At 53.6% G+C, this 26,745-nt stretch overlaps 1 protein-coding gene across 1 annotated transcript; it reads right to left on the bottom strand.

Annotated features, from left to right (window-relative positions):
* Window positions 1–666: 666 nt before the first annotated feature.
* GPI (glucose-6-phosphate isomerase) lies at window positions 667–26,432 on the bottom strand. Its single transcript, XM_030297631.1, has 18 exons — window positions 26,241–26,432; window positions 25,100–25,190; window positions 24,674–24,742; window positions 23,132–23,251; window positions 18,755–18,838; window positions 18,475–18,621; window positions 17,514–17,585; window positions 16,967–17,011; window positions 15,600–15,653; window positions 5,060–5,120; window positions 4,601–4,644; window positions 4,344–4,496; window positions 3,028–3,157; window positions 2,796–2,872; window positions 1,622–1,750; window positions 1,329–1,404; window positions 1,177–1,243; window positions 667–1,071 (listed from the first exon to the last, which is right to left on the bottom strand). Exons 1-18 carry the CDS (start codon window positions 26,360–26,362, stop codon window positions 936–938), a joined length of 1,677 nt encoding a protein of 558 aa, XP_030153491.1. The 5' UTR covers window positions 26,363–26,432; the 3' UTR covers window positions 667–935.
* Between the last annotated feature and the right edge of the window lie 313 nt (window positions 26,433–26,745).

Genomic DNA, 26,745 nt, shown 5'->3' with positions numbered 1-26,745 from the left:
AGGGGCAGAGAGGGAGACAGAATCCTAAGCAGGCTCCAGACAACTGAGCTGTCAGCACAGAGCCTGATGCAGGGCTGGAACTCATGGAGTGTGAGATCATGACCTGAGCTGAAGTCAGACGCTTGACTGAGTCACCCAGGCGCCCCTGCTCATTGACTCTTAAAGTAAACTTCCCTTTCTGCCTAAGGGGCCAAAAATATTATTTAACATCCTGAACAGAAGGTAAGTATCTTCAACAGAAGATAAAAGGGTAGTTTGCTCAAAATCCTTTTTTCAGTGCCTGTCTTCTGAAAGAAAAGAACTTCCTGAGCATCTGGCCAGAAGATGATCATTACCCTTGATCTGGGCTAGGTATTCATCCATAACAGACATAATCTAATGCAGCTTTTAGAACTAAGTATCCAGTGAACAGAAGCATGCAATTCCTCCAAAATCACTGAGGTGAGGAGCGGATAAAAGAAAAGGATTTGCTTACAGTGGCTAAGTTGCCCTTGTGACTTTGTGCCCCATGTCTCCTCCACTCTCTTCTCAAGGGACCATCCTCCATTCTGGACCTGCTCACCACTTACAAGTCAAGCCTCAGTCGAGGCACATCACTCCTCCTGGTTGCCCTAACTCCTATGTAGAGCACCACTTCCAGAGACAAGAAGAGGCTAAGCCTACAACCTCCTTTGTGGCATCTTTATTTTTCTGATACATGAACAAGGTGAACACGGTCAGAAAAATCAGCTGCACTGAAACACTTCAGCCAGTCGTAAAACAGGGCACACAGACATGGAGGGGTGATGATAGCAATCCCAGACCAGCTTCCCCCAAAGGGCTTGTACTCCAAGCCTACAGCCAGAAGGTGCTCTGGGAAGGACTGTGCAGTACATCTCTGGTGAAGAGGGACAAAGAAGGACCAGTCACAATAGGGACTGCAGCCAGGCATGAGTTTATTGGCTTCTGGCCTCACGCTCCTGCTTGATGAAGTTGATTAGCCCATTGGTGGAAGCGTCGTGAGAAGTCACTGGGCTACTGCCGTCAAGCTCAGGCTCGATTTTCTTGGCCAGCTGCTTTCCCAGCTCCACCCTGGCAGGACGATAAGAATAAGAGGAAGGTTCCAGCATCACCAGTGAAATCCGTAAGCCTGCCCACAGGCATTCTCCACCCTCCCCTTGAGGAGCAGCAACTCACCCCCACTGGTCAAAGCTGTTGATGTCCCAGATGATGCCCTGAACGAAGATCTTGTGCTCGTACATGGCTACAGAGGTGGCAGATGGGGCACATTAGGGCTCTACCAGCTTCATCCAACCTACCCCAGGCCAGGACCTTCCCCGCTCACTCACCAATCAAGGCTCCCAGAATGAATGGTGTGAGCTTGGTGAACACAATAGAGTTGGTTGGGCGATTTCCTTCAAAGACCTTCAGAAAACACCCAGGAATGTCCCCTGGTTAGTTGTGATCCCCAAATAACTTAAGAGGGGATGTACACCCTGTCCCAGAGGTCGGGATGTGCAGATCTGTAAGGACAGCCCCTCCTACTGCGTAGGACAAGGCAGGCACGCTGTGAATCCTTGCCCTGGCCTCACAACTTTTATCCTTCCGACTCCAGGATGCCACCCACTTCAGAAGTCCTGACCTTGTGTGGCAACAGCTTCTCAAAGTCCTCTGGACTCTTTCCTGCGGCCTGCAGCTCCTTCCGGGCCTCCTCTGTCGACTTCCCCTTCATCAGGGCCTCAGTCTGGGCCAAAAAGTTGGCCATGAGGATCTGACAAGAGAGACACCCAGTTCTGCCAAGAAGTACTGTCTGAGCTTCAGGCAGAGGGGCAAGACTGCCTGGCAATTCTCAGCTGGGGTAGTCCCAGCCTCGGTCAGGTTGCCAGCCCCCAACATAGAGCTCGATGGAAGTGAGAGGGGACGGCAGGTCACATCTGATGACAGGGTAAAGTAGGTAATGACAATAACTACCCTTTCAGGAACACGCCTGACTTGCCGAGGACCCTGCTAAGAACTTTAGCTATCTTATAAGATTCTGAGGGGCAAAAGCATCCCCTCTCTTTCCTAGTTGAGCCTGTCTCCCCAAGTCAACAGTGCTGAATCACAGAGGTAGAGAGAGGAAGAATCAGAATTCAAACCCAGGTCTCTGACTCCAAAGCCTGTGCTCACAGTTACCCATGCTACTCTGCACACCCAACATAAGGTGCACTCAATCCTCTTCAAAGCCAGTGTCAGGTCAGGTTAGGTACTGGATGGTTTTCCCATTTGCTGCTGTGGTAAGTAAGATCTTTGCCCCCGCCCCTGCTGTTGCACCTATGTAGGTTACAGGACATGGCAAAAGGGATCTTACAGATGGAATGAAGGTAACAGACGCTGAGATAGGGATAGGTGGGCCCAATGTAATCACATGGGCCCCAAAAAGTAGAAGAGGAAGGCAAATAAGTTGGTCAGAGAGAATCAACAGAGGAGGTAGGACAGAATCAAAGCTGGAGAGGGACTCCACCTACCACTACTCGTTCTGAGACCGTGCCACAGGCCAAGGTGGCTTCTTGGAGCTGAGAATGATCCGCTAGCTGCCATCAAGGAAACTGGACCTTGGTCCACCCTGAGCAAAGACCCAGTAGAGCCTGCTGGACTTCAGATCCATTGAAACCAATATAAAAACCAGGTGTTGTTTTAAGCCATTACGATTGTGTAATTTGTTATGGCAGGAACAGAAAACTAGTATAACCGCCAACCAATGCATCAGCTCTTTAATAGTTTGGGTGTAATGTGAGCCTGACAAAGTGTGAGGAGAGGCTGGATGGGGCTCTTACCTTGTGATGCAAACCCTTCCTTATTGGGTGCTGGGTCTGGACTGGGATGAGGAAGTCACAAGGTATCATCTTGGTGCCTGTAAGAGGGCACAGCGGTCACCCAAGCTCCTACCCTAGCCCATGGGGGCCACCCACATGGCCGATAGGAGAGTGTTGACCTCAGGGAGAAGTCTCTGCCAGGGGGCCCTCCCCCTCCTGAGCAGCACCCCTGCCCAAGCCAGATGGGCCCTACCTTGGTGGATAAGCTGGTAGAAGGCATGCTGGCCATTGGTCCCTGGCTCCCCCCACACAATGGGGCCCGTCTGGTGGTCCACACGAGTGCCGGACTTGGTGATGTACTTCCCATTGGACTCCATGTCACCCTGGAATAGGGACAGAAACCCAGCCCTCTACCTGCAAGTCTTCTTTTCTTCATGCACCATGCCTAAATCCTGCCTGAGATGCACCAAGTATACCTGCCCTGCCCTGTGGGTTATCATCAGGCATGTTCCTTTCATCGCCCCTCGAGGACACAGGCTCGTGGCTTTCTGGCTTAGAGCACTGCAGGAAGGTAAAGGTGGGGATGGAGGTCTAAGGAGGACCTCCCTATGAGCAGAAACCAGTCACAGTATATTTAATTGATGTATTTCTTTTTAAATTATTAAAAAACATTTTTCTTAATATATATTTGTTTTTGAGAGAGAGCATGCAAGCTGGGGGGGGGGGGGAGCAGAAAGAGAGGGAGATACAGGATCCGAAGCAGGCACCAGGCTCTGAGCCCAACGCAGGGCTCGAACCCATGGACCACAAGATCATGACCTGAGCTGAAATCGGACGCTTAACCAACTGAGCCACCCAAGTGCCTCTCAAGTTTATTCATTTAGGTGATCTCTACATCCAGTGTGGGGCTCGAGCTCATGACCCTGAAATCAAGAGTTGCGTACTCTTCCAACCAAGCCAGTCAGGTGCCCCTCTTTAACTGTTGCCTTAGGGAAAGGCTGGCTGAGGTCCAGGGTGTACAGCCTTTGAGGTCTGTCACCTCAACTAGATGCTGGACTGTGGGGAGCCCTGAAAAGAGGCCCCCTGAAAGAGAATCTGGACCAGGAGAGATGCTGTTTGGTCCCTGGGGGCCCTGGAGATTCGAGGGGGTGCAGAAGGCTGTGAGTAGCCCAAAGAGGCACCACAGACTGGGTGTGAGTTGCTTTTCTAGAGGGACAAAAGCAGTGCAAGCCATAGGGGTCCTGGCCGATGGCCCCCACCCTATCGCAGGCACACAGTGATGGCCAAGGAAGGAATGACCGAGCTGAGACCCATGCCCTAGCCAAGCCAGGGTCTGACTGGCCACCATGATAACCAGTCATGCCCCTCTATGGTCGTCGAACTTGGCTAACACTCAGATCAAACAGACCCTGGTAACAAAGAGTCACCCTGAGACTGGGAACAGAGGTGGGCCTTGGCTATACCCAAGGGCAGTGGGGGAGAAAAGCCCCTGGAGGGGCAAAAACCTGGGCTCATGGGCCTCCCAGTGCCCCCACAGGCTGACCCAAGACCTGGCCTGGCAGCTGGTACCTGCTGGAAGTAGGCGGCAAAGCGGTGCAGGTACTGGTCATAGGGTAGCATGGCCTGCGTCTCACACCCAAAGCAGTTGATGTACCAGATGCCCAGCAGAGCCAGCAGGACGGGGGCGTTCTTCTCCAGGGGTGTCGTACGGAAGTGCTGGTCCTGAAACAAGAGCAGGGTCAGTGAGAGCCGAGCAGCTGCCCAGGAGGAGAGGGAGCTAGAGCAACTACATGTCTCTGGCAGAGAACACGAGCCTCAGCACTTACCATCCAGTGAGCCCCTGAGAGCAGCTGCTCGAAGTTGTCAAATCCTGCGACACAAAAGCAGCGTCAACAGAAATGGTCATGCCCGGTGCCCTTCTGGCAGTGGACACAGCTTCTTCTGGACCCAAGGAAAGGCTGAGGTGCAGCCAGAAGAAAAAGGACCTGGGAAGACTTGGGCCTACAGAAAGTCTTTCTAATCAGAGTCTGCCCTCAGGGCAAAGGCAGATCTAACTTCATCCACCATGGGAAATGGCAGGAGGGCAGTTGTGAGGGACAGAGATCAAGGCCAACCTGCAAACCCAAGAGAAAAAAGTCCTGCCGTCCTGACCCGAAAGAAATGTTCCAGCCAAGGGGAGAGGGGCCAGCATCCTCTGTGGGTCAGGAAGGTGTTCAGGGACATGAGACCCCCACTCCTGACCTCAGACTACAATATCATCTCCCAAGACTAAAACAAACACTCACCCACGTGCAGTGCAATGGAGAGTCCAATGGCTGACCACAGCGAGTAGCGTCCTCCTACCCACTAGGAGAGACAGGAAAAGGTGCTGAACAAGGGTTGGCGCACCCCGCCCCCCCTCCCTCCTGCCACAAAACTTGCCCCCTGAAAGCAAGGCTCTTCCACAGGTGCAGCATGGAGGGCCAGGCCCAACCCACCTCTGGGAAGCAAGACAGCAGGCCAGGCGCTGGCAACTCTTTGTGCTGACCAACAGGACAGACTACGCGTGGGACTGATCAGAGCCACAAGACCCAACCGGAGACCTTACCATGGCTGGCCCTGTCTCCTCAGACACAGAGAGACCCGGCGCACCTCGTACCTGCGCCAGGCCCGGCCTTCTCCTCCGATAGACCCAGCGCCTCATACCTGCACCGGGCCTGGCCTCCTCCTCCTCCGACAGACCCGGCGACTCATACCTGGTACCAGGCCCCATCTCCTCAGACAGACCCACAGACCCAGTGCCTCCTACCTGCGCCAGGCCTGGTCTCCTCAGACACAGACAGATCCAGCACATCGTACCTGGTACCAGCCCCACTTCCTCAGACACCAACAGACCAGCATCTCATACCTTGCCGGGTCTTGCCCCTCAGACACTGACAGAGCCAGTGCTTCATACCTGTGCCCGAGCCTCTTCGAATACTGACAGACCCAGCACCTCATACCTATGTCACGCCCGGCCGCCTCAGGCACCGACAGACCCAGAGCTCATACCCGTGTTTGGTCATGTCTCGTGAGACGCTGACAGACCCAATGCCTCACACCTGTGCCAGGCCTATTCAAATACCGACAGACCCAGCCCTTCATACCTGTGCCAGGCTCTACCTCCTCACACTCTGACAGACCCAGCACCTCATACCTGTGCCAGGTCCTGCTTCCTCAGACACTGACCGGCCATACCTGTATCCAGCCTCTCTGAACAGTGACAGACCCAACATCTTGTACCTGTGGCGAGCCCACCTACCTGGGCACTAACAGGTCAGAATCTCATACCAGTACCCGGCTTGGCCTCCTTCGGCAGTGACAGACCCAGGGCCTCCTACCTGTGCCAGGCCCTGCATCCTCAGACGAACAGACCCGATGCCTCCTACCTGTGCCCAAGCACACGTCCTTGAACAAAGAAAGATCCAACGCTACCTGGCCTTGGCCCTGCCTCCTCAGATACTAATATGCCTGGGCTTGGCCTTGCCCCTTCTGATACTGACAGACCCAGTGCCTCATATCCAAGCCTAGGGCTGCCTCCTGGGACAGTGACAGGCCCAGAGCTCATACCTGATCGTAGTCTCAGCCCCAAGACATACACAGGCCTACCATTCACACTTGCAGATTCCACTCTGTATCTTCCTGACACATTCACATCTTCTTAACAGCTATTTATAGAGCACCTACCACATAGCTAGCACAGGCAACAGAAGCAGCCCATGGGGGGGTCCCCAGATGTGTAAATGAAATAATCGTGCCAATAAATGTGAAATGAGATATAAGTGCTTGGGAGAAAGGAAATACGCCAGTGAAACCAATTATGAAAGGAACCTGAGGAGTGCTTGAGCTTGGATCTAAGGAATGAGCAGGCATTACCCAGGAAAGCACTGAGTGGGGAGAAGCATTCCAGCAGCCAGCACAGCATAGGCAAAGGTCCTGTGGCTAGAGCAGCCTTTCTCAATAGTGAGAGAGTTAAGCCCCACAGAAAATACTTTCAGTGACTTCACTTCTTAACTGTCCCAAGGATGGTCCAAGGCTAGTACTCTCCTAGAAGCAAAGAAGAGATGCTGATTCATTACATCCCCTGGATGCTCTGGGGCATTAGGGCTTAATTCTCTATTGGAGGCCCATTGAGACAGGCTGGGCAAGAGAAGCACAGCACATTCTAGATGAAAGAAGCAGCGGAGCTGGAGGGTAGAAGCTGAGAGGCAACGCTGGAGAATGAAGCAGGGAATGCCAGGGGTCATCAGGAACGTGACAGTACTGTGGATGAGGGTGCAAAGGACTGATTCAGGAACTTCAATCAAATAGGGTGAATTGAGAGAATGAGAGAATCAAGTGCAGCCCAGAGGTTTTTGGCCTGGGTAATGAGATGAACAGGGAGGCCCTTCACCTGGAAACAGTCCAGGTTTGGGGAAACCTTACCTGACAGACACCGTCCCAGGGGCCCAACCATGTATGACACGGGGTCTCAGATCTCACCGAACAGACTCAATTCTAGAAAGCAGACTGCCAAGCTGCTGACTTTGGCTGAGCCAGGTCATCAGACCTCACTTTTGGGAGCCAGGCAATGCCAGTGTCTGACTTGAGCCTCTAAGACCTCCACCTACAGGACACAGTCTCTAGAACTCATGTTCGCTGCAGCGGCTCTTTCAGATCACACCTTATAGCTCCTCAGTCAGTTCAGCATTCTATGCCTCTCCCACAACAAACCTCACTTTATCTAGTTATAATTCTATTATTTCCCTCACCTGAGTAACTCAGACCCCAGTGCTATAGACGACACCCTGGACTGGCCAGAGATCCTCATGCCTCTGCAACACCATGAGCTCTGCCTATCATGCCTGACCGGGGTACTGAGAACAGGAAGCTGCCCTGGCCAAGGCATTCCATCTGTCCTACCTGATCCTAAGGGTCCCCAGGCAGACCCAGGTACACATACCTACGATGACTCTGGCTTTCCCTTGAGGGCAGCCCATGCTACCCAAACCATGCCTGATCCTACCACCGAGGACCCCACCTGCACCTGACCCACATTCTCAGGCCTCACCAGCCACATCAGTTATGCATTCCTGGGCTAGAGCTTGCCTTCTCATTTCACCTAACAAGCCCAGGGATGCCAACTCATACCTGAATCCAGGTGACAAGAACCCACCTAAGATCACACTTATATACCTCTGCCCACATGACTCCGGATCCACGGACTCACGACACTGCATGGATGCAGTGGCTTCGCCTGTGAGGTTAGCTCTGCCTACCTGTGTCCCGCTCCAGTACCTCATACTACAGGGTCACACACCTGTCAGAGACTGGCTCCAGAAAGCTCAGCGGGTGTACCCAGCTCCACGTATCTGTGCCTGACCCCCCACATCTCAGATGACAGACTCGGGCGTACTTCCCTGAGTCCAACTCAGACTCCTCACACTTTCCTGAGAGACTCAGCTCTGTCTGAACAGGCCTGACCTCAACTCCCAGGCCCAACTTGAGAAACCCAGCTCCATATCCCTTGTCTGACACGGATCTCGGCATCTTGCAGATCCGACATTAGCAGCCACAGCTTGACCTGGCAACAACCGCTCACTGAGGAGCCTCAGACCTCATCAGACACAAGTATCTCTGTGTATACCAGTGCTCCAGAGACGCCCCCCCGCCGAGATGTGGCTCTCCCTCCCTGTGACTAACCCATGCTCTCCAAGCCTCCCCTCTAACTCTAAAACCTGGGCCAGCACACCTAAGCCAGAGCCACGTTCCAAGGACTTCACCAACAAGACTCAAGTGTAGATCTCTGGCTCCAAAGTCCATGCTTGAGAGAGCCACATCTACCTACTCTCGTCTAACTTAGGGCTTACAGACCTCCCTTGAACCCCACAGTGTCTGTCTACCTAAAGACCCCAATGCTGTGGGACTCGCCTGTGGCCACTCCACCCACCCAAGCTTAACCTTCTTCAGGCCCCACCACAAAGATCCAAGGGTACATGCCTTTGCCTGAATCCAACACCTGAAAGTCAACTCTACCTCCCTCCTCAGACCACACCTGACAGGCCAGCTCCACCTACCTTTGCTTGATCTTGGGTCCTGAGACCACACCTGGCAGGGCAGATCTGCCTACTTTACGTGCCTGTGGCTCTTACACTGCAGTTGGTGGGCCAGCTCTACCTACCTTCTATGAACCCGGCTCCTTATACTGTACCTAGCAGGCCAATTCTGCCTACCTGTGCTTGACCTTTAGCTCCTCAGACCATATCTGGTGGGCCACTTCTACCTACCTGTGCATGACTCTGGTCTTTCGATCACACCTGGAGGGCGATTTCTACCTACCTGTGCTTGACTCTGGGTCCTCAGACCACACCTGGCAGACCAGATCTGCCTACCTTACATGCCCCTGAGTCCATACATAGACCATACCTGGCTGGCCACTTCTACCTACCTGTCTCTGACCCCAGCTCCTCTAACCTGCCGGGCCAGCTCTGCCTACCTGTGCTTAACCTTGGCTCCTCAGACTGCACCTGGTGGTCGTTCTACGTACCTATGCTTGACCTGGGCTCCTCAAACCTGACCTGGCAAGCCAGATCTGCCTACCTGTGTTTGACCCCAGTTCTTCAGACTTAACCTGACAGGCTAGTTCAACCTACTAGTGCCTGACCTTGACACCTTAGACCATACCTGGTGGGCCAGTTCTACCTACCTGTGCTTAATTAACACTGGCTCCTCAGACCTCACCTGGCAAACCAGATGTGCCTTCCTGTGTTTGACCCCAGTTCTTCAGACTTGACCTGACAGGCCAGTTCTACCTACCTGTGCTTGACCCTGAATCCTTAAGACCAATGGCTAGTTCCACCTACCTGTACTTTACCCCAGATCCTCAGATCTCACCTGGTGGACCAATTCTGCCTACCCATGCTTGACTTTGGCTCCTCAGACCACAAATGATAGTGCAATTCTACCTACCTATACTTGACCCTGGTTCCACAGACGTGACCCGCAAGCCAAATCCGCCTACCTGTGCTTGACCTCAGTTCCTCAGACTTCACCTGATATGCCAATTCTACCTACCTGTCCTTGACCCTGGCTCCTCAGACCATACCTGGTGGGCCAATTCTACCTACCTATGCTTGACTTTGGCTCCTCAGACCACTACACTGTCGTGTAGTTCTACCTACCTATATTTGACCCTGGTTCCTCAGACCTCACCTGGCAAACCAAATCTGCCTACCTGTACTTGACTCCAGTGCCTCAAACTTTACCCGATAGACCAGTCCTACCTACCTATGCTTAACCTGGGCTCCTCAGATCGTATCCTGGTTCCTCGGACCTCACCTGCTGGGCCAGCTCTGCCTACCTGTGTTTGACCTTGGCTCCTCCAACAACCCTTGGTGGGCCAGTTCTACCTACCTATGCTTGACTTTGGCTCCTCAGACCACAAATGACAGCGCAGTTCTACCTACCTATACTTGACCCTGATTCCACAGACCTGACCTGGCAAGCCAAATCTACCTACCTGTGGTTGACCTCAGTTCCTCAGACCTCACCTGATATGCCAGTTCTACCTACCTGTCCTTGACCCTGGCTCCTCAGACCGTACCCGGCGGGCCAATTCTACCTACCTATGTTTGACTTTGGCTCCTCAGATCATACCCTGGTTCCTCAGACCTCACCTGCTGGGCCAGCTCTGCCTACCTGTGTTTGATCTTGGCTCCTCCAACAACCCTTGGTGGACCAGTTCTACCTACCTGTGCTTGACCTTGGCTCCTCAGACCATACCTGGTAGGCCAGTTCTACCTATCTGTGCATGACCCTGGTTCCTCAGATCTCATCCGATAGCCAATTCTACCTACCTTTGCTTGATCCTGGCTCCTCAGATCATACCTGGTGGTCTAGTTTTACTTACCTGTGCTTGACCTTGGCTCCTCAGACCATAACTGGCAAGCCAATTCTACCTACCTATGCTTGACCCTGGTTCCTCAGACTTCACCTGATAAGCTAGTTCTACCTACCTTTGCTTGACCCTGGCTCCTCAGACCATACCTGGTGGGTCAGTTCTACCCATCTATGCTTGGCCCTGGTTCCTCAGACCTTACCTGGCAAGTCAGGTCTGCCTACCTGTGCTTGACCTCAGTTCCTCAGACTTCACCTGATAGGCCAGTTCTACCTACCTATGCTTGACCTTGGCTCCTCAGATCGTACCTGGCGGCGTTACCTGTGCTTAACCCTGGTTCCTCAGACTGTACCGGGTAAGCTAGTTCTACCTACCTACCTGTGCTTGACCCTGGCTCCTCAGACCTCACCTAGCAAGGCAGATCTGCCTACCTGTGCTTGACCTCAGTTCCTCAGACTTCACCTCATAGGCCAGTTCTGCCTACCTGTGCTTGACTCCAGTTCCTCAGACTGCTTGATATACCAGTTCTACCTACCTGTGTTTGACCCTGCTTCTTCAGACCTCACCTGGCAAGCCAGATCTGCCTACCTATGCTTGACCTAGGCTCCTCAGATCATACCTGGTGGTCTAGTTTTATTTACCTGTGCTTGACTCTGGCTCCTCAGACCACACCTGGTGGACCAGTTCTACCCACCTATGGTTGATCCTGGTTCCTCAGACCTCACATGCCAGGCAAGCTCTGCCTACCTGTGCTTGATCTTGGCTCCTCCAACCACCCTTTGTGGACCAGTTCTACCTACCTGTGCTTGACTTTGGCTCCTCAGATCATACCCGCCAGGCCAATTCTACCTACCTGTGCTTGACCCTGGCTCCTCAGACCTCACCTGGCAAGCCAAATCTGCCTACCTGTGCTTGACTCCAGTTCCTCAGACTTCACCTGATAGGCCAGTCCTACCTACCTTTGCTTGACCTTGGCTTCTCAGATCATACCTGGCGGTTTTACTTACCTGTGCTTGACTCTGACTCCTCAGACCATACCTGGTGGACCTATGGTTGACCCTGGTTCCTCACACCTCACCTGCCAGACCAGCTCTTCCTACCTGCGTTTCACATTGGTTCCTCAGACTTCACCTTGGTGAGCCTGTTCTACCTACCTGGGCTTGACCCTGGCTTCTCAGACCATACTTGGTGGGCCAGTTTTGCCTACCTGTGCTTGACCCCTGGGTCCTCAGACCTCACCTAGTGGGCTGGATCTGCCTACCAGTGCTGGACCCTGGCTCCTCAGACCACACCTGGCAGTGCAATTCTACCTACCTGTGCTTGCTTCTGAGACTGTACCTAGTGGGCTAGCTCCGCCTACCTGTACCTCATCTCCGTTGCTCACATCTCACCTAAGACATTCGGTTCTTCCCAGGGCTGGACTGTGACTTATTAGAACTCACTGGACAGATTGAGTGTTGTGAACCTGCCCTAATCTTGGCTCCACAGACCTTACCTGATAAACCCTGCTGTACTCACCTGTGCTGAACTATACTGACAGTCCCAAGGATACAAACCTGTGCCATTTACAGACTCCGTAGACCCTTCCTGAGAAACTCAATTCCATATACCTGTACCTGGCCACAACTCGTCAATCTTGCAAAACAATTCTACAAGATAGGCAGAGATGCAGTTCTATCTCCTGATCTTGACCTTACCTAGGAGATCCAGATCTAGTCACTCGTACCCAATCCTGGTTCCTGAGATCTCACCTGAGAGACTGAGCCCTGTCCTCCTGACTTCACTTCATATCCTCAGAGATCATCTAAGAGATACAGTTCTTTCTACATAAGCCTAACACCAGCTCCTTAGGCCTCGCCTGACAGATCTCGTCTACTGACGTATGCCTAAATTCAATGGTGAGACAGAGTTGAATGAACCTAACCATGGCTTTTCAGGTCAATCTACCTCTGCTTGCCTTTGGTTTCATAGATATTACCTGAAAAACTCAGCTCTACCCACCTGTGCTTGACCCCAGCTCCTCAGCATTCAGACCTTACTTGGTAGAAACCCAAAGTACAAACCTGTATCTCACCTCAACTCTTCAAGCCCCACGTGACACAGACCTGTTCTACATACCTGAGCCAGACCCAGAATTCATGGATGCAGTTCCCCTTCCCCTTCCTTTTGCCTGACTCCAGCTTTTCAGTCTTTTCCCAGGGGACCCAGGACCACCTCTAGGATCACCGAGTTGTGCACGACCAGAACTGCTGGATATCACCTGAGGACATAGCTCTGACCTGGACCTGACCATGGATTTCTAGTCCTCACTTGTCAGACTTTGCTCTCTCTGCCCTTTTCCGGCTCCAGTGTCCTTACCTGAGCAACCCGCTTCTACCTATATGTGCCAAATCTTGGCTCCTCAGGCCTCCCTAAGAAACCTGCCTAGTTATACACACCTTGTCTGACTCTAGCTCCTGAGACCTCAGACAGATGTGGCTCTACAGACCGCCCTTGGCCGACTCCACTGTACAAACTTAATCCGAACAGATATTTCTCTCAGACGGGACAAATTCCTGGCTGCTTACCTGGGCCTGAGGGAGGACTGGTGAGAGCCCCTTGGTGCCTGAGTGACTTGGGCCTCAGACCTCTCACCCTATAGACGTGGGTCTCTAGACCTTTGTCTGCCACGAGCCTCTCAAACTATACCTTACCAACACGGCTCCTGTATCTTCTTCACACGCCCCAACTCCCCAGTCCTCACCTTTTATAACTTGCTCTATTCCTAACTTTCCCTCTCTGGGCCCCTCAAACCCCACCCCAGCCAGAACCCAGTGCCAGAACCTTGGCTGGTCGTGGATCCGCAAAGGCCTCTGCAACCCCTGAGCTCTGCTTATCACACCTGGTCAGGATGCCGAGAGCCAGGTGGCTGATGTGGCTCAGGGGGCTTACGTGTATTTGCCTAATTCTGAGTTTTAATCACCTCATTCGAGTGAGCACACACCCATGACCTGATGCTCACTTTGCAGAACCAGTCAAGAGAGACCCCGATGTATATGACTGTCCTATGCCAGGGACTTCACTTCACAGATCCAGGTTAAAGTACCTGTACATGACTTTGGTTTCTCAGACCTCACTTGATAGAACCATCTGTAAATACTGGTGTCTTTTCCAGAATTCATAGACCTCATCAGTACCTTTACCTGTCCTTGCTCCTCCTCAGAACTCACCTGTACCTGTCCTGGCTCCTCTTCAGACCCCACCAGTCAAAGTTAGCTCTCCAATGTATGCGGACTCTGGCTGAGCCGCTGAGCCCTGAGAAACCCCACTATTTACCATCGTACCTCTGCCTGATCCCGACACGAGGCTACCCCATGACTGACCCTAAATGACCAGGCTCACCACTTATATGTCCCCCTGCCAGACTGGACTCTTCTGATCTTACCTCAAAGCCAGTACAAAATCCCCTATGTCTGTCCTGACCCTCTGTCTCACCTGAGAGATACTAGGCTCCACAAATTTCCCCTGTCCCTGGCTCCTCAGGTGACACCTCTTGATTCAAAATGATATACATCCTTAGTGACCAAGGCAGGTCCCTCTTGCAGCCACTGTGTATGTGGTATGCGTGGCCTGGCCCAGGAGGCCTTCGTTGTGCCCACCTCGGTCACTCAGGCCACACTGCCCAGCCCCAGCCCCATGCCTTACCCCAGGCCTTACCTGGAGACCTGCGCCTCTCCCTAAGCCACACCCCCCTTCATCTCTGCACGCTGGACTGTTACGGCCAGTGAAAACCCAGAGGGGTGACTGGCAGGCCACTCGTTCCTGACCACCTCCTGTTCAGGCTCCAGATCCCGGGAAAGAGGTAGAAGACGCCTCCCCTACTTTATCAGACATGCAACATGTTAGAAAGCTGCACAGTCTCTCTCGACCGGGGTTCCTCATCTGAGCCACAGGATGAAGAAAATGATCTGAGTGACTCTTCTCAATTCTTCCAAGGATGGTACATAATTAGTCCCATTCTAGAAAGAAGTTAACTCATTACACACAACAGATGCCTTAGGGCCTTAGGGCTTCATTTTCTCCCAGACTCCTAGGCCTTCAGAGCTTTCAAAGGAGATCACATCTGTGGATGCGGCCACCGAGCAAACAGCTCCCAGTCTAAAGGCCTGCAAACAGCCCCAGTGGGAAAACTCCCATTGGATGACACCCTCTTTGGTGTGCCTGCCACGGTCACGTGTTAGAACAACGCCTGCTGCATTCACAGCACCCACGCTGCGCCCTGCACCCCAAGCCTCCCCTGCATTCCACAGCCGGAGCCTTTCTCCCACCAGGGCCACGCTCAGGCAAGCCGCAAGGATAGGTCCCGCTCACTGTTTGGCACCAGCTGTGGCCATAGCTGAGATGAGTCCCTGACCACCTGCTGCTAGGGCTGCTCAGGCGAGGTTTGTTCTGCAGGCTGCCTGACAAGGCTCCGTGCAGGCCCCAGGCCTGGCACCTCCTCTCTGCCATCTGCTGGCTGTTCCCACCCCTCTGGAGCAGGCCTGCCCAGTCACACCTCCTGCCTCACCCTGCCCCTTGGCCTTTACAGATTGCAGCTGCAGTTCAGAAAAAGGTCAACACTGAGAATAACTCACAACCTCAAGTTTAGTGAAGGGGGTAAGGGTGGCTCCAGTTACCCCACGGTGGGGGCCGCTGGCAGGCACCCAGGGGAATGTCATCTTGGCCTTGCAAGCTCAGCCCGCCCTCAGTGGAAGTGGAGCCCTCATCCTGACTGGGCTGCTCCTGCCCCATAAGCCTCTCTGAGGGCCTCTCGGCCATTTCCCAAAGCTAGGCATGCAGCAGGTGCTCAATAAATGTTGACCTGACCTCATAGGCCCCTCATGTGTGTCTCAGTGGTCACGCCTGGCAAAGGACACATAATTCACCCAGCACAAGGAAGTGTCTTTACTTACATCCCAGAACTCGAACATGTTTTGAGGGTCAATCCCAAACTCCTTCACTTTAGTCTAAAAGGGGCAAAGGGAGAGAAGGAAGAAAGCCTACATTAGCTGGATGAGACCAGGAGCTCCTGGGTGCCAGGCGTCATGCCATTCAAGCTGCGGGCAGATGGGGCAGGGCTGGAGTAGCCGGTCAATGCCGGGCAGGAACCAGCAGATTTCACCCCTAGAACTGGACACAAGGCCGGCTCATACCCAGAAACAGCTGCAGCCTGGTGTCCGTGAAGCCCTCCTGTGGCGGGAGGCCACACACCCAGTGCAGGGACCTGGCCCACACACTGCCCTGCCAAGACCCACCTCCTGGACCTGTTGAGGTGCAGACACCAACCCATCCAGGACATACGGGAAACTGAGCCCAGGGTGGGAACCCGAGAGGGACAGGGGCCACCTCCCAGGCCAGGTGTCACACAGCCAGGACACCTGTCCAGCCCCTTCCAGTATCTGAGATGGTGACCCTTCCCCAGAAAGCCTTTAGGAGATGGCCAACCCCGTTCCTCAGGTGCTTGGTCCCCTGTGCACAGAGGGTCAGCAACCCTAGTCAGACAGGAGGAGATGACCCTACCGACCAGTCTCAACTCTGCCGGCAGAAGGCAGACAGTGGTGCTCTGGTCAGCCAGCGTTAAGAGGTGCTCCTGCCTCCCCTCTGGGTAGGGCGGCCCTGGAGGCAGGGGTGCGAGTCAGATATGAGGGGCAGAGGAGGTGGGGGGAACGGTTAGGAAAACCTGTGTGCTTCCAGCTCTGACATAGCCTAGTACAAAGCCCACCAGACAGCAAGTGCCCACGAGGTTTGTTACTCCTGGCACACAGCCCCACCCCCCCACCTCGCACAGCCCCAGGCCAGGCAGACTGTAAGAACTGGCAAGCAGGAGACCGGTGTTCTAATCCCAGCTTCACTGACTCATGCAGTCACTGGGCAAAAATCCTTCACCGGGGCTTAATGTTCTTATATAAGAAATGGGATGCACCCTCCACCCCTACCCTGCACGTCCCATGTGGGGACAGGCCAGGGGCAGGGTGGCAGAGGCCAAAAGAGATCATGTGTGTGGAGCGTTCTGGATTTCAGCCAGGCGTCGGAGGTAGACAGGGTCAATGGGATCCCTCTTTGGAGCTGCACAGATGTGACGGCAGGACGCAGAAGGGGTGCTGTGCCTCTCACCTCCGTCACAGGCAACTGACCCCTTCTATCCCATCAGCCCAGCCAAGATCCCCAGACGTGTGAATCACATCTCAGCTTGAGTTTTCTGATACGCTATGACCTTGACACCTTGACGTGGCCTGGGCCCTCCCAGGGAGGAAGTCTGGGAGCCCACACGGGCACTTACCGTGTTGGTAGACAGGGCGACAAAGTGCTTCGCGACTGCAGAAGGCTACAAGAGACAGAGTCAGGTTACACCGAACTGAGTCCAGAGGCCGCCCAAGGGTAGTGAGCCTCCCACCCCTGGAGAAACTGAGGTCCTGGGTGGGACTCACTGCTCCCAGTCCTGGGCTCTAAAGCTGTTGGAGGAGCCCCACGTTAAGGTGAAGAGGAGAGAGGAGTTAGAGGCCCAGCCTACCTCACAGGCACACAAGGCTGAGGGTCCCTCCCCTCTAAACAAATGAGTGTGGCCAGGGGTAGAGAAGGCCCTACAAGGCCAAGGGACCTTAAAGTGCCATCAGCTAGTCAGAGCAGGTTCTGGCACACTTGGTATGTCTGGGACTGGGAAACGTCTTAACCAGAAAAGGTGGGCACCAAGAGAGGCTGCCTCCTGCTGCCAATGTCAGGAGAAATAGGGCCCCATGTAGCGTTAGGCTTGGCCACTCAGGTGGACAGGCAGGCCCACCCCGTCCTTCCCAGCCCACGCAGTGCCCACCACCCACCCCAGCACTCACATCCTTGGCAGACAGGAGAAACCACTCCTTCGCTGTCTCCGCATTCGTAATGGTCTCCTGGGTGGTAAAGGTCTACAGCCAGAAAGTACAGCAGTCAGCCCCCAGCTCAGGGTCGCTGTGACCCAGAGCCAGGGTTCAGTGGCAGAGGCCATGTGGGTGCCCAGTTATCACAAGGAGCAGTGACAGTCACTCCAACCTCTGCCCAACTGTCCACAAAGTCACAATGAGTGGTTCTGTCTGGGGCAGAGGCCTGGAAGTATTACCATGATCCTGTGATTCCAGGACTTCCCAACCAGATTGAGAAGAATCCTAGTGAAAGGCACATACACAGCCCCCATCCCACCCACACACACCACTCCTTCACCACAGGTCAAAGGCCAAAGCATCTTCCAGGAAAGGGGCAGTGGCCACGCTGGGAGCTCCTTTGGCCCAAGCTAGGCTGTGATCTCAGAATCCAGATGGAATTCTTCATATTTTATGTGCACTGATGGGAGTAAACAGGGCATAAATGGCCACAAACAAAACCCAGGCTGGGCACAGATCCCACAGAACAAGCAGATATGAAAGTTCTGGGGCGCCTGGGTGCCTCACTGGGTTAAGCGTCCGACTTCGGCTCAGGTCATGATCTCACAGTTTGTGAGTTCGATCCCCGCATCGGGCTCTGTGCTGACAGGGCGGAGCCTGGAGCCCGCTTTGAGTTCTGTGTCTCCCTCTCTCTCTCTCAAAAACAAACAAACAAACAAACAAACAAATAAGCAAGCAAACAAGACGAAGCTTCTAACTGACCAGTTTGGGTTTCCATCAGGTAAACCGCATTTACCGCCTGACAAGAACAGTCTGAGCACAGCTTGCCAGACCTGATCCACAAAGCATGATGTGCTCAGGAGGGTCTAACCACCCCACCCCACCCCCACCAACCACACACAGGGCTGGGGAGCCAGGCTGGGTCCAAGGCCCATACCTTGGAGGCAATGATGAACAGGGAGGACTCGGGGTTCAGGGTGGCCAGAGTTTTGGCAATGTGGGTCCCATCGATGTTGGAGACAAACCAGACCCGGGGACCTCCTGAAGAATACGGCTTAAGGGCTTCAGTCACCATGAGGGGTCCCTGTGGGAAGATGCAGCATCAGAAAACAAGACTCAGGGCCTACAGAAGTGGGGAAAGCCAGGCAGGTCTCACCCTGGAAAAACCAAGACTCTGGGTGGGACCCCTCACCCCATCCCAAAGGAGTCCTCCTTACCAGGTCAGAGCCACCGATGCCGATGTTGATGACGTCCGTGATGGGCTTGCCTGAGTACCCCTTCCAGTCACCGCTTCGGACACGCTGGCACAGAGTGGGAGGTGTGTTCAGCCCAAACGTCCAAGTATAAAGTGCTGCTCAAAAGGTCTCAAGCCCAACGTCCAGACCCTCACAGGGTCCTACTGAGACCACACTGGCAAATCCCTGCCATACTCACCCCCCCAGCTAGACCCTATTTCATCATTAACAAAGTAGGGGACACCCCCATCTCAGTAACACTGTCAGAATTTGCCAAACGGGGGTGAACTCTCAGCAGAATCTAATGTATGAGAGACGTGAAATGCCAACTACTGGGGCTGGTGCCAGGGACAGGATCATCAGACATGCAGCCAAGCTCCACACGGACCCCACCGATTCCTGTCTCCTGGTGTTTACAACACTGCATACCACCCCCAAGCTGAATAAGGGACCTGTGCACCCATCAGGTACATTAACCCATTAGTCGTGTTAAAGGAACTGCCTAGCTTCTTGGGTTTAGAAATTCCCAGCTTCTCTAGGCAACAGGGGCTAAAATTAAGAGATGGCTCTTTGGCAAAGATCAAATCTAGGGCACAGTGAGAAGGTGAAGCAGAGAGTGTGGCTATAAAATGCTTTGTTTAGATCTCAGAAGGAGCTAAAGTGGTAACACAGAAAACGTTTTGGTCAAATATCCGGCTTCTGAGGAAACTCATTCTCAAAAACAATGATAGAAAAGGCCTTGTCTTGAAAATATTTGTAGGTATGGCTTTTGCCTGATGGAGTGAACCCCCCCCCCCCCAGTAAGCTTCATAGGAGACCCACAAAGACAACTGAACTGTCAGAAACACTACCGGCTTGGACTGAAAGGGACAGAGATAGTACAAAAGGAAAAGAGGGCTTTAGATACCCATGTTTTTTTTTTTTTTTCCAACATTTATTTTTGAGAGAGAGAGAGTGAGCAAGCAGGGGAGTGGCAGAGAGAGAGGGAGACACAGAATCCAAAGCAGGCTCCAGGCTCTGACCGGTCAGTGCAGCGCCTGACGGTACGGCTCAAATTCACAGACCACAAGATCATGACCTGAGCCGATACTGGAAGCTTAACCAACTGAGCCACTCAGGCATCCCTAGATACCCACGTTTCTATGGGCAGTAAGCAGGCCGAAAAACCTATGTAGCTGCAAACACAAACTACCTTTCAGGTAAAAAGAATGAATGAGGGCAAGGCCAAAATCCTTGAGAAATGATTCCTAGACCTTGAGTCCTAACCAAGCCAACCTCGAGTCTATGTCCTGCTGGATTTCAAAATGGTTTGGACCAATGACTCCTGTGTGCCTCCCATCTCCCCTCTCTTTGAACAGGAATTCTCCTATATCAGCTATCCTACACCTACCTCACCGTTGTGGGTTGGGTGTGTGCGGTGCAAATAAATTGTTTCTTTAATTCACATGTCTTCACATCAAAAGGAAGTATATCTGAGTTGCATTAAAGGAAATGCAGATACTGCTCGACCTCTACCTCATTCTGATGATGAAGTTCTGGACTTCCAGCTGATCTTGTAACAGGATACAGCCTTAGGAGAAAGGGAGTAGGGTGTTCTCCACATGGAAGGAACATAATCACTGGGAGCCAGAAGGCAGACTGTGTAGCCAACTCCCAAGATCGCTCCCAGTGGTCCTCACCTCCTTGTGTTCACGTCCTTGTGTTGTCCCCTCCTCCTTTGATCAGAACTGACCTATACAACTAACACAGTCGTACAGGAATGAAAGATGTAATTTCACGTGCTAGCTCAAGGTACTAAAAGACCCTGAGGCACTCTGTCTTGCTCTCCCTTGGATCACTCACTTGGGGAAATCAGCTCCCTTGTCATGAGGACACTGCTGTACGGAGGTCCGCAAGGTGAAGAACTGAGGCCTCCCCAAAGCCAGCAATTAATCGCGAGTGAGTCCTCTTGGATGCAGATCCTGCAGGCTCCATCAAGCCTTCAGATGAGCGCTAACCTTGGCCAATACCTTGACTACAACCTTATGAGACCAGAACCAGCCAGCACAGCCGCTGCAAATCCCGATCCACAGAAACGTCAATCGCTGTCTTCAGCTGCTAAGTTTTGGAGCAATTTATTATACACCAATAGAAAACTACTACATACATCTTTCCCCAAACCAGTAAGACCCAGCAACCTTTTTCTTTTTTAAAATAAGAAGGCAACCAATTGTCATGAGAAGTTTTCCATCAATAAAAAAATAAAGTTCTTCAGCTTCTCAAGCCTCCCTCTCACCATTAAAGTTTTGTTACAATAAAGCATCCCAGGGGAGAAAACTTGTGTCTTTAATATGACTACGCACAGCCTTTCTTCCACCAGATGGGGTTTTACAACACATGCCAGTTTTGCAATTTCCATTTCCAACTTCATTGCACATCCTCAACAGCAGGGCAGGTCAAGGTAACCATAGCTCCCTAACATCTAATGGTGCCCGGGACTACAATATATAAACATATACTGATTTTACTAATTAGTTCGTTGATAAATGGGCTCAGGCTGTTTGTGTTTTTTAATTTTTTTTTCATTTTTAAAGATTTTATTTTTAAGTAGTCTCTATGGCCAATGTGGGGCTCAAACTCACGATCAAGAATCACATGCTCCACCGACTGAGCCAGCCAGGTGCCCTGAGCCCAGGTTGTTTGTGACTTTTGACACTATAATCAGGATCATGGCGAGCATCCTCAACCCGACCTTGGCAAACTTCTAACCTCGGCACAGCTATGGGGAGTGTTCCTCACCGTAGAATTGCTGCCACTCATTAGCTTTTTTTGAACTATAAATACCCCATCAGTCTGAGTCAGGTATCCCACAGCCAGCTCTAAAGGAGTGCTTTCCTGGAAATAGCTTCCCGGACGGCCAGCGCCACACTCTCCACGCCGCAGGCCTGAGCACACACGCGCTCATCCGAAAGAGCACCAGCTTCTGACACGTGTCAGCTCCACCACTCACCCCTGATGGCTGGAAAGGCCCTTCCCTACACCCAAAGCCCATCATAAGTACCGACCACACTATTAAGGAACACTGTGGAATCCAGAGTCTCATCACGATGCCAACCCTTCCTCACCCCACAAAGTTCTACTCATTTGGCCAGGCCACCAGGACTGATGGCCAGATCACTCCTGCTGTCTGAGGTCTGAAATGGCTGGGAGCCAAAGCAAATAGACTTGGGCCAGTCACAGGTGGGGGTCACTGCTCCCAGGGACAAGCTGACCAGAGCCCAGATTATCACTCTCAGAGCACACACAGCCCATACATGCTATGTACACGTGTGCATGCACGCGCGCGCGCGCACACACGTACATCACCCCTGTACCCCAGGCTTGAGGATGTCCTCTAAGCCTTGCAGAATCGACCCTGGAACAGACACTAAGGCAACAGTGGTTGATGTGGGGAAATCTCTAGCTGATCTCTGAAGCAACATCTACACCCACCCACCACAGGAAAAGGAGGCACCGTTATGTGGACAGAGGGACATGTCTTACTTATTTACAAGTACAAATAAGCTGCAAAAAGTAGTTAAAAATGAACCCGTGTGTGTGTATACATGTGTACATACACGTTTCAAAGAAGAGAGAGATGTATGTATACACATAGCACATGCATAGGAAGCTTTCAGAAGATTTCACAGAAACTGCTATAAATGCTACCTCTGGAGAGCAAGCTGGGGGCACGGTCAAGGAAATGTTAAAACACTGAATTTATCATGGCACCTGGGTGGCTCAGCTGGTTGAGCATCCGACTTTGGCTCAGGTCATGATCTCACAGTTCATGAGTTCAAGCCCCGCATCGGGCTCTGAGCTGACAGCTCAGAGCCTGGAGCCTGCTTTGGATTCTGTGTCTCCCTCTCTCTCTGCCCCTCCCCCACGTGCACGCACTCTCTCTCAAAAATAAGCATGAAAAAAATAAAGTTAAATTAAAAAACCATTCAATTTACCTAGTTCTAGATTAAAAAATAAGGGCATGTTGCTAAAGAGATTAGAAAAAGCAAGTCTCCCTTCTACCTGCTCTACCTCCTCTCCTCTACCATCCCATCCCTTAGGGGCCTCAGTTTTCTTTTCGGATCTTTATTCTGGCCAGACTGTCACCATGAGCCCACAAGTGATTACAGTTCAGCAAAGAGGTTGCTCTGTGGCTGCCAGCGGTAGGTCCATCACAACAAGGGTAGAGCCCCCAGGCCAGCGAGCACACAGACCGCCTCCATGCGATGAGGCCTTGAGTTCTCTCCAAGCAGAATGGAGGGGCGGCCCATCAAGGTCCCCAGATTCTCAAACACATGCACACCCACGGCCAAGGGCAAGTCCAGCGCAGGAGCTGCTTACCTGGCAGAAAGACTTCATCTTCTCCAGGACCCTGTTGACCTCTGGCATCACATCCTTACCATCCACCAGAATGGGGGTGTTTGACCGGTTCCGCAAGGCCACATGCAGCACTGCGCGATCCTGGGGATGCAGTCAGCCTGTGAAGACCCCTACCCCCACCCCTAGCCCAGGGCAGCCACGCCCCCGGGGGGGCACGGTGCAGCCTGGGTGAGGAGTCAGCCCAGCCCTTTCTCCACCGGACACGCACGCGAGCCCTGAGGTGTGTTAGTACCACAGTCTTGTACTGAGAATCTACTGCATGCTTCTGGGTGTAGAGGCTACCCCAGGACCTGGAGGAAGCAGGCGTGTGCTGCTCCCCTTTGGCTACAGTCACAGGGGGAGGGAGACCAGGAAAAGCCCAGGGGGCCCCTCGGTGTTCAGAGCATGAAAAGCCAAGGAAAGAGGAACAGAGTGAGCAAAGGCAGAGAATGGGAACACAGGTGAGAGACAAGCAATCAATGGGCTCAGAGGACCAGGGCTCGTTAACCTTGTCTCACCTCCTCCGTGAGAGTACATGGTAGTTGCTGGCACCTTCTGAAAAGTACCCCCAGCCCCTTGGATGTGGAGCAAAGAAGGGACTCAAATGTCCCTCACCAAGCGGCCCCACCCCACCAACTGCCAGAACCCAAACCAAGCCAAACTGTAGGCCCGTGACAGGTGCCAAGGAGCTGTCCTTGTCATGTGAGAGCAACAGTCCCATCAAGCTGAAGCCAGTAGAGGAGTCCTTGAAGGAAACAGCTCTATAGATCCCAGGTGGATAGGAAAGAGACGACCCAAGGGGAGGTTCACTAAGGTGGAAGACATCATGCCACTCTACCCTCACCCTGCCCAACCTCACTCCTGTCCGACATTCTATAAGAAGATGCACTCCTCCAGGAAGCCCTCCTTGACTGCAGCTTCCCTCAGCCTAGCCCAGCAGTGAGACAAGTTGAGTTTGAAACTTTGCTATCTCTTATAACGTCTTGGATAAGCGACTTGCCCTCTGAGCCTCAGATTCCTCTTGTGTGAAGGAGGATAATAACACTGTGAGGATAAGACTCTTAGCACTCAGTGATTATTATGCCTCCAGGCTTCCACAGCAATTCAGGAACAGGGCCCCCAAGGCCTGGCTGTATCTCTGCTTCCTACTGATGCCTACCACTGAGGAGGTTGATCTTCTGTCCTAAGATTTCTCTTTTCACTAATAAAACTCAGAGCAAAGATAGACCAGAGTTAAGTTCTCTGAGCATGCCTTGAGAAGCCATCACCCTGCAGGCTTGAGATGTGCTCTAGGCAGACAGCATTCCACCCTCACCAGGTCCAGACTGCCAGTCTTGGGGAAGATGCACCCCACGGCCCTGCAACCCACTCAAGGAAATAGGCTTTCAGGCTCCTTGTTAAGCAAAAACATTGCTGAAGAGCAGAGGTGAAGACACCGTGCGGTGCTCTCAGTCAGATGAACCCCAAAGGGAAGGAAGAGGCCCGGGAGGGTATGTAGAGTCGGCCATCCCCAGGCCAGCTCACCTCGGTGAAGTTGATCTTCTCGCCATTGAACATGCGCTCCCGGGCAGCCTCCACACCCCTGGACTTGGCCTGGGAAGAGAAGATACTGAGACCTGATCCACTCACACTGGCAACCAAGTGCCCAAGCCACCAAACTCTAGGCTTGATGCAGTCCCAGTGGGGCTGACAGACAGGTGCAGCCTGGTGCCCCCCACCCCACTGCCTGCGAAGGGTCTGCTCAGACACTGGCACCGAATCCCCTGGGACGCTGCTTAGAATCGGGGCGGGGGAGGGCAGGAGCTCAGAGCCCTGTGTCGCACAGAGGCAGTGACTGAGGTCCGCTGAGGGAAGGAAATAAAATTGCTCGAGGACCTGTAGGCTCCCAGGACCCCGGTTCGCTTGCCATGCTGTGGGTCACAGGTCAAGCCCCCCACAGCAGAACATTACCAGGTCCACCAGCATCTGCATCACACTGTCGGTCACAAGGTTCTTTGAGTAATCCACCAGAATCCGCCCATGGTTGGTGTTCAGGGTCAAGCTGCAAAAAGATGGCAGAAGCCACTGACCACACCCCGTTTCTCAGGAGAGCCCATTCCCCGACCAGAGCTGCATCCAGAAAAAAAACATTCTCCCTGAGCCACACCCCAAACAAGCCTCAGCTGCTCAGCACAGCGGTGCTGTCGCCTGTCTGCCCACCAGCACAGTGAATGGGGCCAGCCTCACACAATGGGGCTGCAGACCCTTCCTGAGGAGCCATTCCTCTGCTAAAACCGGGAAGACAACGGCTGGGTGCACTGCCCCTGCCTACCCCGTGGAGTGACCATTCCCTGCTAGAGCTTCCACTCTGCTACTCAATCGGGAAAGGACTCAGAAGGCAGGGCTGGTCATGGGGCTTCCAGTCTGGAGCCACAGACCTCCCCTTCCCAACACACCTGCACCAGTCACCGGAGCACCCCGAGATTCCTGCCCCCCCCCAAGATTTCCTCCCACTGATTCCTTTCCATTTCCTGGTCATGCATAGGTCTGCACACCGAGCTTCCTTCGTAGAAATCATGCCCCCACATCTCCACCTTTCTCCGCGGCTCCCCGCAAATCCCCCAGACCCGCCCACCCACATCGCAAACCTCGGGGGTTCCCGCCCGTTCTGGGCCAGGGGCGGGGGGTTCAGGGGACAGCCCTTTCCCGCCTGCTGCGTCAGCTAGGGCCCCAGGCCACAACTGCGGAAGGAGCCCCTTCTCGAATGGCAGGCATTAGAGGTGGGGGGCGGGGACAGAAGGTGGAGAGAGAGATGCCCCTGCGGAGGGAGAACGGCGGAGTGGCCTGCTTCTCATGACTAAGCAGTCCGGCTCCGAGACCTCCGCGAGCCCCCAGGAACCTGCTTCAAGGAGGCTTCAAGGACAAACTGGGGCCTGGGCCTGGGCCCCGATCCGTGGCCGGGGTCCGCCGAGGACCCCCGGCCCGACCGCCCCGGCCCCGGGCCCGCACACCTGACCCGATGCGCGGCGCCCTGTGCACCCGGATCCGGGTCCCGTGCACCCGGATCCGGGTCCCGCACGCCCGCGCCCCGCCTGTGGCCCCGCGCGCGCACCTGAAGTGGTTAAAACGTTCCTTGTCCCCCTCGAAAAGGCGGCGCAAGTTGAGGTCAGAGCCGTGCTCGCGATACCATTGCTGCAGCTTCTGGAATTGCGGGTTCTGGGTGAGCGCGGCCATGGCGACAGCAGCGGGGTACTCGGACTGGGACGTGCTTGGAAGAGGAAGAGGGGGCGGGCGGCGCGCAGCTAGCGGAGGCTCGCTGCGCGCAACCCCCTTTATGGCGCAGGCGCAGTGCCCGCCCCGCTCCACCCCGCTCCCCGCCCCGCTCCGCTCCCCGGCTGTCAGCGCCCTCGGGGCGACCTTGGCAGTCGCCGCTGCTCTGGGCCTCAGCTTGCCTCTCCCTGCAACAAGGCAGTCCCTTGGTCTGCCAGCCTATGCTTGGAAGTGACTGGGGTAAAGAGGCCGAGCTCCCCATTCCCCCGCCTGCTTCCTTCGTCCATTCATTCAATACCTTTCCAGGTAGTGTTCCCACTTCCCACTACGCCCCAGGTAGTGTTCCA

This window comes from Lynx canadensis, chromosome E2 (genome assembly GCF_007474595.2).
Source record: "Lynx canadensis isolate LIC74 chromosome E2, mLynCan4.pri.v2, whole genome shotgun sequence".
NCBI lineage: Eukaryota > Metazoa > Chordata > Mammalia > Carnivora > Felidae > Lynx > Lynx canadensis.
The sequence above is the reverse complement of the archived record's forward strand: the minus strand, read 5'-3'. Positions and strand labels throughout refer to the sequence as shown.